Here is a 20,334-nt window from a genome sequence, read left to right on the forward strand (position 1 = left end):
ATTTCACGGGAGTAATCATCTTCAATGACATCTCATATTTCGTTTTACGCGTCAATGACCTATCCTCTTCTGATAGAGATTTTGATATCAACACACATTTACGAAATTTTATTTTTAATGTCCAAACGTTTCGTGAAAAATTGCTCTTGATTCTATGAAAATTTTAAGTTTCGTAAAGTGTGGGCTGATAACTAACTTTTGAAAAAATAGGAACAAAAATGTCTTTTTCAAGCGAATTTCTATCATTGACGTTACCATGACGTCATTTTGACGCCAGCCTCTCTCCAATAATTAATTGATTGACAAGTGCTTTTACGAAATGTCAACGTTTAAGTCATATTTGAGAATCAGTTTTTCTTTGTTTATTATTCGTCTCTTAATCAGATTAGAGTACAGTTTGTACCACAGTGCATCCAAAAAAATATATTCCGTAAAATCTTATTAACTCACCTTATTTGGAAAGATATATAAATTGATATGTTCTGGTTTCAATTTTGAATTCAATGTCTCTGCAATTAAAATGTTTAAAACAGTAACTTCCGATACATGACATTTTCCTCAACACATAATTATAAGTCTATCCCAGGAATTCCAGTAAAGAAAACCAACACACACACACTTGATAGATTTAAAAACAAACATAACAAATTAATGCACAATCGAAACATACTTCCAATGCAATATGTTCAACGGTGCATTTCGTCACTTTGCTTAAACATCTGGACAAATCAGGAAAAAAGTCCCTTTGCATTACTGAGTGCACACACAGGCGGCAGTATCAGTGTTTGGACACCCCACCCCTATCTGCCCCTGGACCCCTACTACAACCCTGAAAATAAATTCAACACTCTAAGGCTTACTATAAGTTACCAAATACAAAACCACCGATGAAATTATATTAAAAAAAAATTTTTTCCACTATCAAAATTATAGTTATAGAAAGGTGTAAAGCCTACTATATGTCCATTTGCCAAACAATGTGGAACACAGGAAATCGTCGTTTCGGCGACTGAGGCGTATTCCGGCGGGATTTCGCTGCATCATTCATTAACATTAATAAAAAGAACTAGAATTCCTAAGTTTATGTAATTCAAGTCCAACGAATATCACTATCATTCCGATTTTTTCTGTTTCACGGAATTTTTTGAATTGTCGTAGCCATTTTGCAGTCTGATACCTGGGTTGAAATACGCGATCTGATTGGACGAGCCAAATTGGACGTCCAATCAGATCGCGTATAACACACAGGTATCAGAATCCAAAATGGCAACGACAAGTCAAAAATTACCGTGAAATAGAAAAAATCGATAGAATATTGATATTCATTGGACTTGCATTAAGTAAGCTGTGGAATTCAAGTTCTTTTTATTGATGTAAATGAATGATGCAGCGAAATCCCGCCGGAATGCGCCTCAGTCGCCGAAACGACGATTTCCCGTGTTCCACATTGTTTGGCAAATGGACATATAGTAGGCTTTACACCTTTCTATAACTATAATTTTGATAGTGGAATTTTTTTTTTTTATATAATTTCATCGGTGGTTTTGTATTTGGTACCTTATAGTAAGCCTTAGAGTGTTGAATTTTTTTTCAGGGTTGTAGTAGGGGTCCAGGGGCAGATAGGGATGGGGTGTCCAAACACTGATAATGCCGCCTGTGAGTGCACATTGTTACTTCCATTGTTATTAAAATGAATAATTATGACGTATTAATTTCGTCATACATACGTTTCATTGGCAGGTAGATTTGACCAATCTTATACGACACCTTTACTCATCATCATCATCATCATCATCATCATCATCATAATCATCGTCCTTTAGCAATGAGTAGCCAACCTAAAAGAGCCTTGTGAGATAGCATGTTATGCTTGTTTATGATCCATGCGTGGAACTTCATCAGAATAAGGGTCTGTGTATGGCAGGTATAAAGCTTGCACATAATTACAATATCCGACCAACCTTATTGAGTGTTTTCAAATCAAATCATGACATGATGAAAACTCATATGTTAAGGCATGTAATGTATTTAATTTCAGGAGGGACAAACCCATGCATTAACGTTTCCGGGTGCTCAGAGGTGTACGTTTTGTCATGTGCATCAGGAATATATAGCACACCTTTATTATTGCAATGAAAAACAAAGGATGATTTTGTAGTATTTCAAAAAATGTCTGCCTGCATTTGATCATCCGATCAAATCGTACAAGAAAGCTGTACGCTGCAGGGTCGTAGGAACGGTTTAAGGATTGTTTGGGGGAAGAGGGTTGGGCTAAACTTGTCACACACATTTGGACCAACGTATTGTTTAGTCATCACCATTTTAGTGGTATATTTGCCTTATTTTCACTAATTTCGTCTTCAATATATAGTACATCTTAAAGAGTTTTCAAGAATTTTGACGGGGCTAAACGAATCATTAGGGGAATGGGATTGCATATGATTTACAATAGCGGTCGATATTATTGGGGGGGGGGGGCTTAGCCCCTCTAGCCCCCACTGTCCTACGGCCATGCGTTGATACGTCGCAATGGACCGATCTTAACGACAGTAGAAAATTAAACATATATATTATTATAAATTATATTAGATTTTGTTTAAAACTCGTAAATAAAGGGAAGTTTTGACGTTGTGGAGTTTTTGACATGGTTTCAATGAAAGAAAACCCAGACGCATCAATTATAACGTGTTTTAGAGCGTTTGACGTCAGTTAGCTTCCCACAGCCGACGTCAATAGCAAAAAATCAGGAAAATCAGTGATTTTCGAACGGCCATAATTTCCCAATCTTTTATCTTAATTAAATCAAAATTTCAGCACTTTTTAATCACATTAAATCATTTCTCAATCTCTAGTTTTCATCTGCTTCCTCTATGGGGCCGATTCATGCCCTTATCGACTCAACCCCTTTGTTCTATGTAATATTTTGTATTGTTTAGATTCGAAACTAACCTTCTTATCGAGTGCGACATTTAGCGACATTTACGCTAATTTACCAACGTGAAAAGTGACAAAAGTCTCGAATCAAACGCAGCCATTAATGTCGTACTCTCGTGTATGCCTATATTTTGTGCGCGAGATAACGAGAGCGTGACAAGTTATTGTCAAGAGCATGCTTTCTCGTATTAATATCGCGCACAAAATACTGCACTCATCTATGTCCCGATCAGAATATTGCAGTATTTATATGAACATACTGTATCTCCAGAATTGTCTACGGACTATTCCGTACAGCCATGGATAATAATGACTTGATTTATCATCTAGTTGCGGCGTTTAATTGAATTTTGGATCGTACAAAGGAGCTCTGAAGAAATATATCAACTAGGCTAGCTATAAATAATTAAATAATCATGAATGAATTACTTTAGAAAAATAAACTAAAAAAGTTGAAATTTATATTACCTGATTATGTTCCAGCCAAAATCTCGTCGGATGCGAATCGGTTGAAAGCTTCGTAACAGACTGGCAAGGAAAGTGCATGGTATGGACATTCAGGCTCGTGTCAGTCGTGTCAAAGACATCTAAGCCAATGAAAACGCGTAGTTGTATGGGCTTTACACCAGTCGTTTAGTGTGACAGTTCTGACATTTATATAGACATAGGGGTACATATCTTAATGGGTAACGTATGTGATATATAATCGATATAATATATACCCCTGTGCATCCCAGTGTCGTTGACGTTCAGCATCATCAGAAGAGATTTCAAGACACAATTCTTGTACTATTTGGTCAGTTATAACCATAACACTGTTAAATATATATAAGTTTTATTCTAAGTACTAGAGCATATGTTTACATATTGTAGCATTCTATTAAACTGGTATCAGAGAGACAAATCTACACTGAGTTAAACCCAAGTGACTAGAGAGTATATCATATTACACAACACCCCCTTACTAAAGCTTGTAAGTTCATTCATTTATTACCTCAAATATTTCATTAACAACAAATTTAAACTCTGTGAGAAAATGTTTAAATATCAATTATGTTTTTAAACACACATTATTGAATAATCATTAAAACCTGTCAACATGTAATCATTTGTTAAATCAGGAACAACATTACAAATTTAATCTATCTGGGGGTTTACTCAGTCTGCCTGATCTAGTAATTACACATGCACTGAATTAGTTGGTTCTGTTGACAATAAAGTTTTTGAGGTCTTATAATTTTCATTGAAAGGAATATCTATTTCTTTATCAAAGTCAACTCGTTTATGCAACTTAACTAAACTACGGCTATTTCTTTCAATAGTAGATTTCGGTGTCTCAACTATAAAAGATCGTAGTCGCGAAGCTTTCTTAATTACTCTATCTTCGATATTCATGTCTTTTACACGTACTCCGTCCCCTTCCTTTAATGAAAGCAAATTTTGTGCACATCTTTTTCTGTCATAATTTTGTTTAGCGTTAGCACGGTATGCATCTCTCTATTTTGAAGTAACTTATAGTTTATAATTCTTGGTAGCAGTTTATGTGGTGCTTGTGGAAGAGTTTTTAAATCTGCCTACCAAATAATATTTGACTCGGACTTAAACCATTGTGCGGTAAAGGAGTCGCACGATAGATCATCATCGCTTCATAAGGGTCGTCGCATTTAGACAATAAGCGTTTTACAGTCTGAACAGCGCGTTCTGCTTCCGAATTCCCTAAGGGATATCCTGGATTACTTGTTACATGTTCGATTCCGTATTTCAAACAAAACAGTCTGAATACATCAGAGGTGTATTACGGCCCTCCATCAGAAACTATAGTATCGAATAGGCCATGTCTCGATAATATTGACTTGAAATGTTCAACTACCGCCATCGAAGACGTTGACGTAAGTCTCGATAATTCTATATATCGTGAAAAGTAATCTACTACTAATAAATATGTATCTGAAGTTTTATTGTCCAAAGTTCATCTGGTACACAGTCAATAGTTCCTAAATATAATAATGCGTCATTTGCACACAGTTCATGTACTTTTTTAGTTTTACAACACGCTGCGAAATGATTATAATGTCCACATTTCCGGCATTCTTTCCCAAACGCTGCACAATGTCCTCGTGCATGATATTTATTACAATTTGAACACGTTATTATCGATTTTCTTCGATTGTCTAGATTGTGTCCCCGGAAATTTCTGCATCGCATCCTGCTGTCGAGAAACGTGTGGTTGCGGTACCGAACTTCGTTTTGGCTTTACCCCGCCACGAATTTCGTCTGTTACAGCTACATCCTGTTGTGATCGAATTTGGTTTGTAACAATTTCGCTGTTATTTTGCCATTGTTTCGCATTTTTCGAGAGTAAGGTCTTGTTCAAGCTGCAGTTTTTCTGACAAATTTGTATCTAATATTCCAACTACGATTCGATCTCTTATTTGCTCGCTTTTCATATCGGCAACAAATTCACAGTTGTCTGCCAACACGTATAAAGATCTAATGAATGTCTCTACTGTTTCACCTGGCATTTGGCTTCTCTTATGAAATTTTGCTCGTTCGTGAATTATGTTTTTCTTTGGATTAAAATGTTCGTCGAATTTTGTTAAGACATTTCCATACTTTTTTGCGTGACTTTCTGATAGTTCAAAAGATTTTAATAAATTGTCATCTTCTTTTCCAAACGTATATACCAGTGTAGCGACTTGTATATCTTCATCTTCTTTATGAAGTTTTGAAGCTGTTCTGTAGAAAGAAAATCTTTGTTTCCAGTTATTCCATTTATTTGGGCTTGAAAAATCAAAGTTTTCTGGAGGTTGTAACTTCGCCATTTTTCTACAATTTCTTCTTAAATTTAATGCTTTAGTTCTTTACAATTTAATGTAGTCCAGCTTGTAATTTTCAATTTATTGTTAATCCAATCAACAGTGTTTCATTAATTTACAATTGAATGTAAGTCCTTTTTTAACAAATTAATGTAAATCCTTCTCATTGTTTACAATTTAATGTTAGTCCATGTTTTTCTTCTGTTTTTACTTCTGACACCATGTACTATTGTCTGAATGACGATGGTCAGTTATAACCATAACACTGTTAAATATCTAAGTACTAGAGCATATGTTTACATATTAACGCATTCTATTAAACTGGTATCAGAGAGACAAATCTACACTGAGTTAAACCCACGTGACTAGAGAGTATATCATATTACACAACAATTCTATGAATATTCAAAAGTACCAATCTAAAAGTAACAACAATTTTTGTACGTAAAGACAAATTCATCAACTGTTAAGAAAATTATTAGTTTATGTGCATCAACTGAATAAATGAATATGGTAGAAATAAGCATACCTCTTTTTCTGTCCAAAATGTTTCACATTTTCAAGTTATATTAGTGTTCACTAATAATCAAACTGCGCTTTAGTCGTGAAAATAACTCAAAACCTGATTAATACATTTTCAAAAATCGTAGAATAAATTAATTCTGTCGATAGACTTCAGCAATTTGATGATAGAAGCAAGAATATAATTTAAATATAGATGAATTATTATTGTATTCAGACCACTTGCTCATTTTCAAAAGTAAATGTACAAATGATGTCTGTACCAAACTCATATTTATGATACTTTCAAATCAATACTTATCTTGAAATCCAATTGATATACATAAAGAATTATGTAATTATTGTATATTTTATTGAACAGATCACCTATAACAGTGATTTTACGGGTGATTTGCTGATCAAACCTTCCTCGGGTAAGTCGAGGATGAATATCAATTCTACACTTGAGTTCACCTTGACCAAGGCGTCCTCAATTCGTCCTTAAGGAAACCTTTCCCGAGTTTGAGTGGAGTATGAGTTCGAGTGACGACACTGAATATAGCCATACGTGTAGAGTAGCGCAATGCAGATGTTGACAAGATATGATTGTGAAACATGTATGCCCCCCCCTAAACACAGCCAATTTAATATTATAACATTAGATTTTAAATGTGTATAAAAAATGCATAGTAAATTTGTAATCGAATACATGTATATCATTGCCATGGGGCAGAACCAATATGACCCATGGGTCCATGAATTGAGTAAACCCTGTAGTTGTCAATGAGACAATGTTACACACAAAATATCTTCTAAAAACAAGCTTTTCATGGTGAGGTCACTGTGATCTTTACCTTTGACCTACTGACCCCAAAATCAATAGGGGTCATCTACTAGTCATGACAAACCTCCACTCCAAATATGAGGACCATCAGCCAAACTTTTTTTATCGTTGGTACCGGTTGCCCATATGACCAACGTCCCCTGAAGATTGTTAGTATACTATTTTTCGGGGGATAGTGCATGATACAGAAGACGCCCCGTTCCAGAGGCGACCCTGTTTTTTTTAAGTGCCCGGTGTAAAGCACCAGTACAATGCACCTCGGTTTTACTTAGTTTTTCCCTTTTAATAGTAAGGGAGATAGACTGTATCCAACAATCAACTGATTTTCAAATACATTTTTTAAACTGTTTTAACAATCTCACAAGCATCCCGCTAGAGTCCCGGTGGTTGGTCGGGTGATCCAGGAACGACCGGGGTACGTCCGTAACACTGTCGGCAACGTCCGGGATGATCAAGGGCTCTGCCGGGGCTCTACCGGTGATTATCGGCACTCTGTCTGAACGTACCGGGGCTCTGCCGGGATCATCCGGGACTCTGCCGACATCATCCGGGGCTGTGCTAGCATGGATCTCAGCTTTTATGATCTCTTTGATCGAAGACTTAACAGCGTTTGAATATCGTGTTAGGTCATCCGTCGTCCTCTTACTATCTGCATTATCCGTAGTTTCAACTGGACTCTGCATGGATGGCCCGGAGTTCATCCTGGTTGTTAAGAGTAAGGAAATTGGGTATCGCCGTAGTGCTACCGGGGTTATTGAGACTGCAACAATATTTTAATCCCGGATCGTCTGGGGTGGTCCTGGGCTTTGCCGGGATGCTGGTGAGAACGCTACTTAAATCGGTACTTTTAATCCCTATGGAAACCTTTATAACTGGCTGATGCATTACTGTTGATCATAGAAATAAGTGCAATTACATGTAACATGAAAAGTTGAGACATTTATCGTTAACCGATTTGGACATTTATGAGCACCTAATTTGTTGCGACATTTTTCGTTAATTTTTGGACATTTATCGTTAAAGGAGTTTTGGACATTTATCGGCGATTGAGACATTTATCGTCAATTTTTGGACATTTATCGTCGTTTGGACATTTTTCGACGTTTGGACATTTATCGGCGCTACAACAATGAATGCACGAAGGTTAAATTAAACTTCTATATCTGGCTTAGTAACTAATGAATTAGACTTTATTTCACACATAAAAAAAGAATAATACAGAATAATTTTACATGTAATTATTATCATATACGACCAATCATTATTTTATTGTGTAAATATATCTCTTTTAACACCGACAAAAGGTAACCCGACTCGTTAACTCCTTACTTTTAGCGTTAATTAAATCCTGGTCTGCAATGTTCTCTATTTTCCAAAAAATGATGAAAAAAATTGTAAATATTGAAATAAATATATTAGTGACAGAAGCATAAAAATAGCAGAGAAACGAATTACACAACACCTGTAAAAGCTGTCCTTTTTGTACGGTAGATGGTCCGAGTGAATATAAATAAGTATTCACTTATTTAATAAAACTAAAATTTATTGAAATCCTTTGTGCAGAGGTTACTATGTATAGTCTCTAAATAAAAGTTACTCCCTCTACATAAATATATTATTTAATTATGAACTTGATAAAAAGTATAATGGTTAAGTTGTATGTAAAAGAAAAGGCCAATTCTTACATGAACCTGTTGTCAGACCTTTAAGAAGAATTCTTTCCACATATACGGTGTTACTGCTTCTTCCAATAATTATTTATATTGCAAAATAATTGTCATTTAAAAAATATTCAACACAATTATAAATGTTTACAATATCGAAACACTACCTATACAATTTAAGCATAAAATATATGACTAATCTAACTTTTGAAATATAAAACTGTAAATCGCCTACTCACGCTGTTTTCCCGTCCATGTTTGTGGTTTAGTGCCTTAATTTTAATATAGAAAACTGTTCGTTGATATGATATAACTATTGACAGGGTAATTCGTGAAATATTAACAGTGACAATGTAACTCTCGCAATATCACGATACTAGTATATACAGCACATGATGAGGCGTATTTTGTCTGTGATATTGAGATCGATTCTCCGATCATTTCATTCCTGCAGTTCTGATTGGTCAGTATAAAAGTACAAAGTATTTGTTATATATTCTTCATGGCCATTGCTGTTGTTTTTGTTGTTTTTTATTATCATTTTAGATTTTTGCTAGATCTATTTTTTTCTCCTCACTTTGTAAAATGTCTTTTCAACAAATTTTATTATTCCATCAGCGCGCGTTACCTTATCCGGAATATTCGACAATGTATAAAAAGGAAACTCCTCTTCTTCGGTTAACTGTGTCGTTTGAATACAAAATTTAAAATTAAACAAGTATTTTCAAATAGACTTACGTCGTACATGCTGGAACCGAGAAAAGTGTCTGGATTTATCCCAGATTTATACAAAATATTAGGTCGGTATGGACTAACTTCGTTCTTACGAATTTACATGAACACTGGAACTATACAATCCTCATACGCATGGAAAAACACGATCAAATCAGCCATTCACAAAACTGTTGAATTCGAATGGCGCAATAGAATATTATGCGATGCCAGTCTATCTAGTTTCTCCCGTTTGCACTCAAAGTATGAACCTTGTATGTTATGGAGATTCAGTCGCCAGTATAAAACATATCAGATTCAATGTGTCTATGCATTCAGACTTCTTTCTAAATTTTTCTCAAGAAGCTATGAAGTAACGTGTGATAAATGTGAATTACCCACTGACTATATTGTGTTACATCTTATTTTCTTCTGTGAGAAAATGGAGAGTATCAGATTTACATTATGGTCTAACCTGTCACATATGTTAGGCATACAGCAATTCGAAATCTTTTGTTCCTTTTCACCAGAATCACAACTTTTAGAAATGTTCAGTGGTTTTGATTCTTTTGACATGAACGATAGCCTGAGAGTATCATGTTTTAAGGTGTTCCTAGCAAGTGTCTATAACATGACTACCTAAGCAATGTATAAACTGTGATATAAGCAGATGGCGAATAACTTCATTGCATTAAGTTATATTGAGTTATGAACGTGTACATAAAGATTTAATACTGAATGTTATATATTTTCAATTATTTATGTTTGATTTATGAATTTTCTTATTATAAATGTACATTTTTGTGATATCATTACTCTTTGTTCACAACACAACTTACACGCCTTAATGTTTCGTTTTCGGTTTAAGGTTAACGTACAAGTGTTGTTTTCATTAAGAATCCCTTTTTATCTTTTTTTTTCCACTATTGCTCAATTTAAATCATAGACAATGTAGATTTTAGATAGTCAATAATTGATAGTTTGCGTAAGTGTCCTTATTCATATATAAAATAACAACAACTGGCCTAGCTTAAACACATCTTAATCGCCTTGATAATTTCGTTTCGGTTAAGGCTAATTACTTAATGTGTTTTTGGCAATCATTTAAATATTATAAAATTTGTTGTTGTTTTTTTTGTTTGTTTTTTTTTCAATAATTATTCATCGTCTTTCCTCAAAATTAAAATTATTGTAACTTTAAACTTTACTTAATTGAATTGAATTTTACCTCTGCCTTCACCTAAGTAATTTTGTTACACTAAACAAGCTCAGGTCTGATGCTCTTGATATATACATATGAACCTGATATCTATGCAACTAAGTAGCTTATTCCCTTTATATATATATTCATTCAATTAACATTTGTTGATAGATATCACAGATTAATTGCATTATTTTTCTTTTAGTATGTTTGTACATATTATAATTATGCCTTTTCTTTACTAATTTATATAATTCTAAAACAATCTTGTATTTATATCTACTGTATATATGATCTTTTGTACTATCTGTAATATGTATAATGTAAATGCTCTTCAGTGATGGAGGAAATAAAGATAATAATAATAGTTTTAAGCAAAAACTAAAATGAGATAATCCTAATGAATTGTGCAACCTTTGTATTGATAATAAACATGTTCACGAACTTATTTTATGACATACAGGATATTGAATGAGTGTAAGCTTGATACTGAAATAAATTTAGCAACGAATCTACGCGAATATGATATCCTATATTCATCACATATCCAAAATAAAGACTGTTTGGTCTTCTCAAACACATTGTCCTTAACGAAGCTGTTCTCAAGTATTATGTTATAGTCAATTATAGCAAAAGTCAAGTAAAATTCAATAATTTGACGGCGTCCGTTGCCGAGTGGTTAAGGTCGTTGACTTCAAACCACTTGCCCCTCATCGCTGTGGGTTCGAATCCCGACAGGGACTTTGGATTCTTTCATGTGAGGAAGCTATCCAGCTAGCTTACGAAACGTCGGTGGTTCTACTCGGGGTTCGTGCCAGAAATAATGCACGGAAGGGCACCTGAGGTCTTCCTCCACCAGTAGAGCTGGAACGTCGCCAAATGACCTATACTGTGTCGGTGTGACGTAAAACCAAAAACAAACAATAATTTGACCTTAAAGATTAAGGTCATTGATGAGTGAATGTCATAATCAGTTTAAACTTATTCAAGCAATTATCTAGACAAAGTTTGATGATAAGTGAGTCAAAAATGTTACCACTAAAGTGTTAACAAGGTTTTTCAATATTTTGGAAGTGTGCCCTAGTTTTTGACCCCTGGTGAACGATATTCGAACATGACCTAGAAAACATCAAAACAAACTTTCAGACTATTTTCCAGGATATTTGGATCAAAACAGTAACCACTACAGTACAAGATTTTTCTTTTTTTAGCTCCTGTGACCTGGTTTATCATCTGAGATGATCCATGTTCGAACTCATCTGAGCAATTACCTGGACAAGCATCCTGACCACGTTTGATGATAATTGAGTCAAAAATATGACCACTAGAGTGTTAACAAGGTTTTTCCATATTTGGGCAGTGTGACCTAGTTTTTAACCACAGGTGAACCATATTCAAACTTGACCTAGAAATCATAAAACAAACTTTCAGATATTTGGATCAAAACTGTAACCACTAGAGTGTTAACAAGATTTTTCTCTTTTTAGCTCCTGTGACCTTAATTGTTTTTCATCTGAGATTACCCATGTTGGAACTCATGCGAGCAATTACCTAGACAAGCATCCTGACAAAGTTTGCTGATGATTAAGGCAAAAATGGACCACTAGAGTGTTAACGAACAAATGTGGACGGACGACGGACATTCAAGGATCCCGAAAGCTCACCCTGAGCTGATAAAGGATACATATAAAAAGAAAAACAACATATTATTGCAATACTTTTAATGGCAATAAATATCAAGCACAAATTTAATCGGCACTAATGAACATGATAACTAATAGTTAAAGACTTACTGTGTCAATATTGAAGCATTTTAATCAAAACATTAACATACATTTGGCACAGAAACATAAATACATAGTACTTTTATATCTTAGAAGCATTTCATGCACAATTTTCACTACTATATAACACAAGTTCGCAGTATATTGTAAAATTGTAACACTACTTCAAATCACCGGGAACAAAAATAAAACTATATTTCCACCATAAGGTGGTAAATATTAATGTAGCAAGATGAAATAAAAATCTGAAACAGTTACAAAGACAGGCCTTTGTAACAAGACTTTTAAATGATAAAATGATACATTGAATGGCTAAGCCGTGCGTTACAAAACAAACATGATATAAATAAGAAGGAACAGATGAAGCATGTTTTACATGAAAAAGAACATAATAATATATATATAAAACATTATATATTGCACTTGATTAAGATTATTAAAAAAATCTTATAAATACAAAACTTCTGCTGCATCTGATGCCATTCTTACTAAAAATGTTGTGATAATATTGGAAAATACCTTGTATTTCTCTGTGATACATTGACATAAATAACAACTTACACATAAATATACATAATGACTGAATACATATACAATACTGCCACAAAAATGTGAATAGGTATTGACTAACAGAGGAGTCTCCAATAAATACCTGCACTATTTCACCCTTGTATACATGTATATTAAATTGTACATGTCACAATATCTCCTTCCAAACAACAAGTCATTGTTGTTAAAGACCATGCAGTAATAGGTGATAATATCTGTCTGGCTATATACTGGTGGTAAAGGGTAATCATGTTTGGTTCCAGTAGGTTAAAGGTCAAAGGTTAAAGTTTTATTGCTCTTACAAACATACTCCTATCAGTTACCCTACTGAATTTGTACAATGGACTAGTCCTAATTTGATTTTGGAACAGTCCATTAGCAGTTAAAGGGATGTCAGTATCAAACTATCAACAGTATAGAGCCTGGTCAGACTGCAAGGATAACCAAATTAACCAGGCTGCACTGTATACTGTTATAGGTAAATGATATTATTACTATATCATACAAAACAATAAAAAAGAAATAAACATTTTCTTAAGTTTTCAAACTGAGATTGTATACAAAAAACAATGAGATTCCAATTAAAAAAGCAAAATTTTGCTTCCAACAATTAATATATTAAAAATTTTACAATATGTTTATGCTGCCATCACTTGAAATTTCTCTAAATTAATTTTCACTCTTGAATGCTTCACTTCCAAGGAAAATCACAAGGAAACAAACAGCCCACTTTGACCAATTTACCTCATCTAAAATTTCAACAAAATATTCTAAGAGAAACAATATTTTCAATGCAGCTAAAGTTCTTCCTTTATTAAGAGAACATGAATATTTCCTGTTATATAGCTTTTTAGAATTAGTATATTAAGGTAAAGAGGATTTACAATCATAAACTGTATGTTTGCTTGTAACCCCGTTTTCTTTTCATTTTACTGAATAAAAGGCTTCACAATAAAACACAATAACAAACAAAGGTATTGCAATATACCTGACAAAGGAAGTGCTAGTTCATATTCAGGTAAATGCACAAATCTGTAAAAAAAAACAATACAATATCCTTAATTATCCATTTCACAAATAACAATTCAACTACGATTGCCAATAAACAATAATGTGATAGTTGTGACATACATACAAGATGAGATTTCCCACTATCAGGCAGTTAATCACAATACTGAAAAGCATTTTTTTGTCCATTTAACACTACAACAAATGGTTTACAATAGAAAAACATTTATCAAGTATTACTATAGTGAATTATTACATCTCCTATGTGTGAAACAGACTATCCATATACATGTATCATCTATAACAAACATGTATCATCTATAACAAACTTTTGATCAAATTTTTTACAATACTCAGGTAAGACATACTGTATATTTATTAATGTAATATACTTCAGCAAATAATTTCTATTCACTACGAAACATCATCGTGAGGTAAAATTATTCTGATGCTTTACATTCATACATCTTCCCCTTTAATTTCAGTGTCGGATTTCATTGTAACCTTCAACAATTTCACATCTGCCGAGTTATCATTGTCGGATGCATCTTTCAATTTAATATCATTTGCTTCCGTATCCTTATTGGCCATGGCTGACTTCTCTGATTCTTTATCCTCGGTAACTTTCAACAACTTCGCACCTGCCGAGTTATCATTGTCGGATACATCTTTCAATTTAATATCATTTGCTTCCGTATCCTCATTGGCCATTGCTGACTTCTCTGATTCTTTATCCTCGGTAACTTTCAACAACTTCGCACCTGCCGAGTTATCATTGTCGGATACATCTTTTTCAATTTAATATCATTTGCTTCCGTATCCTCATTGGCCATTGCTGACTTATCTGACTCTTTATCCTCTGTCTCTGTGTTATTTTTTCCCGGTCCGAACCAGGAAAAAAACCACCGGAAGTAAAAACAGAGCATGCATGATGCCAAAAAGCAAGACAAACGCCTTAATTGCAGCAAACGATCGGAAAATATAAGATTTTGCACCAACAAGAGCTAACACACCCAAGATAGACGAGACGGCACCATGGAAAATTGGAGCACCAGTTTTATCAATTGCTTGCTGCACCCTAGTAGGGCGTGTCCCTCCATCAGACATCATGTAACCATGGCAAATGTGGGCCGTAAAGTCAACAGAAAAGCCAATACTCATAATCAACATCACCATTGAGATTGCACTTAACGACACATTCAAATACAACATATAGCCTACAACACCTACCATTATTGAAGCAACAGCCACAGTGACAAACAGAATCAGTACATGGTATGGCATAAATAAACATGTGATCACAAAAACTGATGCAAGAGCAATACCAACAGATTGGGCAGTCAGTCTTAAAATGCGAACATACAATTCGGCTTTTGTAAACACTGTTGAAAAGGCAAAACAATCAATTGAAGCAGTTTCAGCTATTTTTCGTGCTTCTAACATAAGTTCCCCCTCTTCGTTATGTTTAACACTTTTCGACCGTACATATACACGAGATGCTAGGATAACGCTTTTGTTAAGTCCACTGCAACATCATTGTAATACATCATGTACTGCGGATCACTGAAAAACCCTTTCAATCCCAAATAAAAACGCATTTCCAACACTGTAATATTGTGATTCTCTGAAGGATTTAAGCCAATTTACTTCATAGTTTTCTTCAAAGAAAGAACTGGCTTATGCTCTAGAAATCAATTTATCCACCTGTGACTGTGTTTCCTGTAGGAAATAATTTTGTGTACTTGTTATAACAAACATCACCACAGCTTGTCGAGGGAAATGTTGCTCATTCCATTCAGAGTACTTGAAGAAGTACGAGTCATCACTGACTAACTGGGAGAAAGGCATTCCTTGTTTCATGTGAATACAGCCGTATATTGCAAAGATAATGTACGGAATATATAAAACCAAGATGATAATCTTGCATGGTAATTTAAGGACTATTTTCGGGATCAGCCAACGAGGGAGTTTGTCAATCAAGCTTTCCGCTTCTTCTCGGTTCCTCGGTGCACGTCCTCCACAGCAAGTGACTGTTAAGTTGGATTCCCTTTCTTCAAATAACTTTTCCTTGGTTTTTATTGGTTGACATGTCATAAAATGGCGATTGCCATCTACACGTCGTTCATTGATAGCAACACAGGCTGCGAAAAATGTGATGTTGTTTAAATAGCAAAACACCACTGCAACAGCTGAAATATAAAAGAAACAGACAATTACATTACTTTTCAGTGTGAAGATTGTATAGAGATTAATTAAATCAAATAACTTCTTTCATAACTGAAACAAAACAAGGCAGTCTGAAGGACAGCTAAATCCCCTTCCGCAGCAAACATGAATGTGTACTTCTTGACCTTTAACAAAACAGGACCTTGATAGTAATTACTTGTGCCAAGTAATTTAAAATCTTTCATAAAGTCAAAAAGTTATGAAGAACATTTACCCTTGACTATGAGGGTAGCAACCCTGATGTTGGGTTCTGCACATTGTCTCATAATGGTGATGATTTCTGCCAAGTCATCTTAAAAACATTTAAGCGTTTTAAATGTTATGGAGCAGACACAAAATGTAGACTTTTTAACATTTGACCTTTAAGTGTGACCTTGACCTTGGAGGTAGCAACCCAATTATTGCGCTTTGCACATCATCTCATAATGATGATCACTTGTGCCAAGTTATTTCAACATTTTTTCAGCAGTTTAAAAGTTATTGAGCAGACACAAAATGTACACTTATAACACAATTATTGCGCTCTGCAGATCGTCTAATAATGGTGATTACTTTTTGTGCCAAGTAATTTCAATTTCAATATTTTTTGTGGTTTAAAAGTTATAGAACGGACACGAAATGTACACTTTTAACAATTGACCTTTAAGTGTGCCCTTGACTTTGGGGGAAGCAACCCAATTATTGGGCTCTGCACATCATCTTATAATGGTACTTATTTTTTTTTAAATCAGCAGTTTAAAAGTTATGGAGCGGACATGAAATTTAGATTTTTAACACTTGATCTTTAAGTATGACCTTGCCCTTGGATGAAGCAACCCAACTATTGCGCTCTGCACATTGTCTCATACTGGTGATTACTTGTGCCAAGTAATTTAAAAGATTTTCAGCGGTTTTAAAGTTATGGAACAGACACGAAATGTAAACTTTTAACACTTGACCAAAAAGTGTGACCTTGACCCTAGGGGTAGCAACCTAGTTATTGTGCACTGCACATTGTCTCATAATGGTGATCACTTGTGTAAAAAATATTTTCAAAAACATTTCAGCGGTTTAAAAGTTATGAAGAGGACACGAAATGTAGACTTTTTAACACTTGACCTTTAAGTGTGACTTTGACTTTGGGGGATAGCAACCCGTTATGGAGTGGACATGAATGTGTTACGGACAGACGGACTGACAGACAGACAGAGGCCATTCCTATAATCCCCTTCACGCTACGCAGAAGGGGATTAACAATGTGTTCATCAGACATTATTTCAGTGTTATTGACGGACAGACTGAAAGACGGAGGCCATTCCTATAATCCCCTTCATGCTAAGCGGAAGGGGATTAACAATGTGTTCATCAGATATCATTTCAAAAACAAAGGATAGATTGTATAATTATCGTTATTTCATATGAAGACGATTGTCATGCTTTATGGTAAGATACGTTGCATAATTTTTTTTTCACATATCATTTTTCATGTTTCAAGACATTCTTAATAATCATATGATTTTATATAATACATGTATATATATCATTTAAATTAACAGTTTCCCTGCCGAAACTTTCGCTGTCAGTGAAGAACCAGGCTAGTCTTCACATCGCTGCAGTCTGACCAAACTCTATAATGTCTGCTAACTACCTGTATAAGTGCAGAAATTCTGGACCGCCACAAACTCTGACCCAACACCCGCCATGGATGCAATAAGATCTGTTAGAGAGGTGATAGTGACACCTACACCAGAAACACACATTGTTTTGGCCATTTTATCTGCCACATTGGTTTCAGTCTGAGCTGCTGATAAGCCGACTGCAGTAAAAACATGTCATCAATACCAATACCTGAAAATAGTAGTCTATTAAAATAAACAGTAGCATAGCCTTTGTGTGATCATGCTAAACTATGTAAAAAAGGACATGTTTTTAATCTCCAGATACACATGTAAGTTGATTACCTTTCAGTTTAAGACTTCTGTATTTTTTTAATTAGATCTTAAAACAAAAATAGCAAAAATGTATCCCTTACTGTTAAGTTTATAAACCTGTTTCTTTAATATGAATGAGAATAAAAACAACAAAAGAAGTAACAATGTCATGTAAGTTAGTATGGAGGCAAACCAGTCTGATCATCTGTACAGTCTGAACACAGTCTAAAATACATACAAGCTGATAATTCTAGTATTTCTAATTTTTGAATTAAATTCAAAATAAAATACACAGTCAAAAATAAACAGCAGATATTTACACAAATTCTGAACAAGAAGGGTTATTAATTACCTATGATAAGAAATGGAACCACGCCTACTATGGTCACAAAGCCAACTCCAGCTAAAGAACATAGACCTATAGATGATGTGATAGCCATGCCAGCAGCAAGAATTCCAGCAAACCCTAGCCAGATCCTTTGTCCAACCTGATCAGATGCTCTGTAATACAAACAAGAATATCAAGTTGTAAATCTATACAAGATCAAATGAATAAAATATGGAAAAGTGATCACTCTGTCTGATCAATAAAGAATCAAATCCCAGTAAAACAACATTTATTGAGGGATTAAATTTTGCCAATTTCCAGTATTGAATATTTTTGCAAAATATACATTTACTAAGTTCTGTATCATTGAATATTTCTACATAACAAAAAGTTTGCAAATGTCCAATAAAGGACTTTTTGTGTGCCGAAATATTTGCTAAAGTAAGATTTCCAGAACTCCAGTAATATTAGCACGCTTGTTATAACAATTAGATAATCAAATACTAACTGGTAAATGAATAAAAACATTTACCAAAATTTTTAACTCATTTTAACCAATCAAGAAAATGTATTCCAGCAAGTGGTTTAAATTTGGTTTTATAATCATCAATTGTCATACAATTAAACTGTATGAAAATAATTCTTTTGTTATAGGTTATATTACAGGGATTTCATTAAGTTCCAAAATTTGAAAGTCGATTCTGCAAAATGTCTGACATTGGAAGTTTCATTATGTAGGTAAAGGAGGAAAAGCATTATATTTTGGAAGTCACAAGCAAAGGCAGGAATTAATGACTCTCGAATTTCCACTACCTTTTTTGTTATTATTTCATAGTGTAAAATATTAAATGAACAAATTAATCATGTTATATGTGTGTTTAGCAAGATGTTATTCTTTATGGGATATATTAACATGAAAACCACTGCAATGGTGTAATGTTAAAATGATGAATGGCCACTGAAGACTTTACTAAAGTTGATTTATTTGCTAATTATTTTAATTCGCAAAAATCACATATATTTCCAGAAACAAAATAAATCACTTAAACAGTATTATATACATAATTGCACAGTAAACGGAGACATTTATGTACATGTACAAAGAAATATACCCGTCATTATTTGAACCCCGAGAAAGATCAAGAAGAAGAGAAATGAAATACCTTGAAGAAAATGTAGCCGCAAATGCATACACTATCATCAAAGCCATTGTTCCTCCGAATAGTGTTATATCACATGTCAAATTTTTTCCAACTCCTCGTTCACTGAACTGTACTATCCATATGCTATATCAATATGCTGACTAGAATATTCCTTTAAATAATTCCAGCTGTAGATCATTATGAATTAAGTTATATTTCTTTAAAAAAAGGAAATTTTTATTGGGTTATTGTTTTTCAAATCAAAGTTACATTAAGTTACACCTTGTGTCACAGCTGTGTATGAGTCAAATAGAATCAATTTATACTCAACAATGTATATGACATTTCTACTTCACATCACCTTATTTTTTATTTATCTTTGATACTTCGAGTACAGATAGGATTTGTTATGAAATTTTTGTACACTGAACATGAAAAATTTGCTAGATGAAGCACATTAGTGACTTGATATGAAAATTTTCGGCTGGCAAAATGGAAAACGATGATTTATTGATAGAATATGATCCAATACTAAGTAGTATTGGGAGATCACATGGTGCAAATGTTGGAAGTTTATTGTTTAAACCCCAGGTGCCAAATGTAGACAGGGTGGACTTTAACACAATTAAATTTCACAAAAAATACTGTACATACCCAATGATAGTGACCAGAGTAAGAGTTGAAAAATGTTACCTGTTCATTGGATTTAACAGCTA

The 20,334-nt window shown here is 34.1% G+C and overlaps 1 protein-coding gene across 1 annotated transcript; it reads right to left on the reverse strand.

Annotated features, from left to right (window-relative positions):
* Nucleotides 1-12,904: 12,904 nt before the first annotated feature.
* LOC132759762 (patched domain-containing protein 3-like) lies at nt 12,905-19,792 on the reverse strand. Its single transcript, XM_060751594.1, has 4 exons — nt 19,640-19,792; nt 18,501-18,649; nt 17,866-18,065; nt 12,905-16,201 (listed from the first exon to the last, which is right to left on the reverse strand). Exons 3-4 carry the CDS (start codon nt 17,987-17,989, stop codon nt 15,690-15,692), a joined length of 636 nt encoding a protein of 211 aa, XP_060607577.1. The 5' UTR covers nt 17,990-18,065; nt 18,501-18,649; nt 19,640-19,792; the 3' UTR covers nt 12,905-15,689.
* Nucleotides 19,793-20,334: the final 542 nt, after the last annotated feature.

The sequence above is a fragment of the Ruditapes philippinarum genome, unplaced genomic scaffold (genome assembly GCF_026571515.1).
Source record: "Ruditapes philippinarum isolate M1 unplaced genomic scaffold, ASM2657151v2 ctg38_1_1_1_1, whole genome shotgun sequence".
Taxonomy (NCBI): Eukaryota; Metazoa; Mollusca; class Bivalvia; order Venerida; family Veneridae; genus Ruditapes; species Ruditapes philippinarum.

Bases quoted from the DNA above. Each gene is read 5' to 3' on its own strand.
- LOC132759762 (XM_060751594.1), bottom strand. From the start codon at position 17,989: ATGGCCAAAACAATGTGTGTTTCTGGTGTAGGTGTCACTATCACCTCT. The intron at 16,202-17,865 runs GTAGTTAGCAGA...TTTATATTTCAG, and splicing joins GAATTTCTGCACTTATACAG to CTGTTGCAGTGGTGTTTTGC.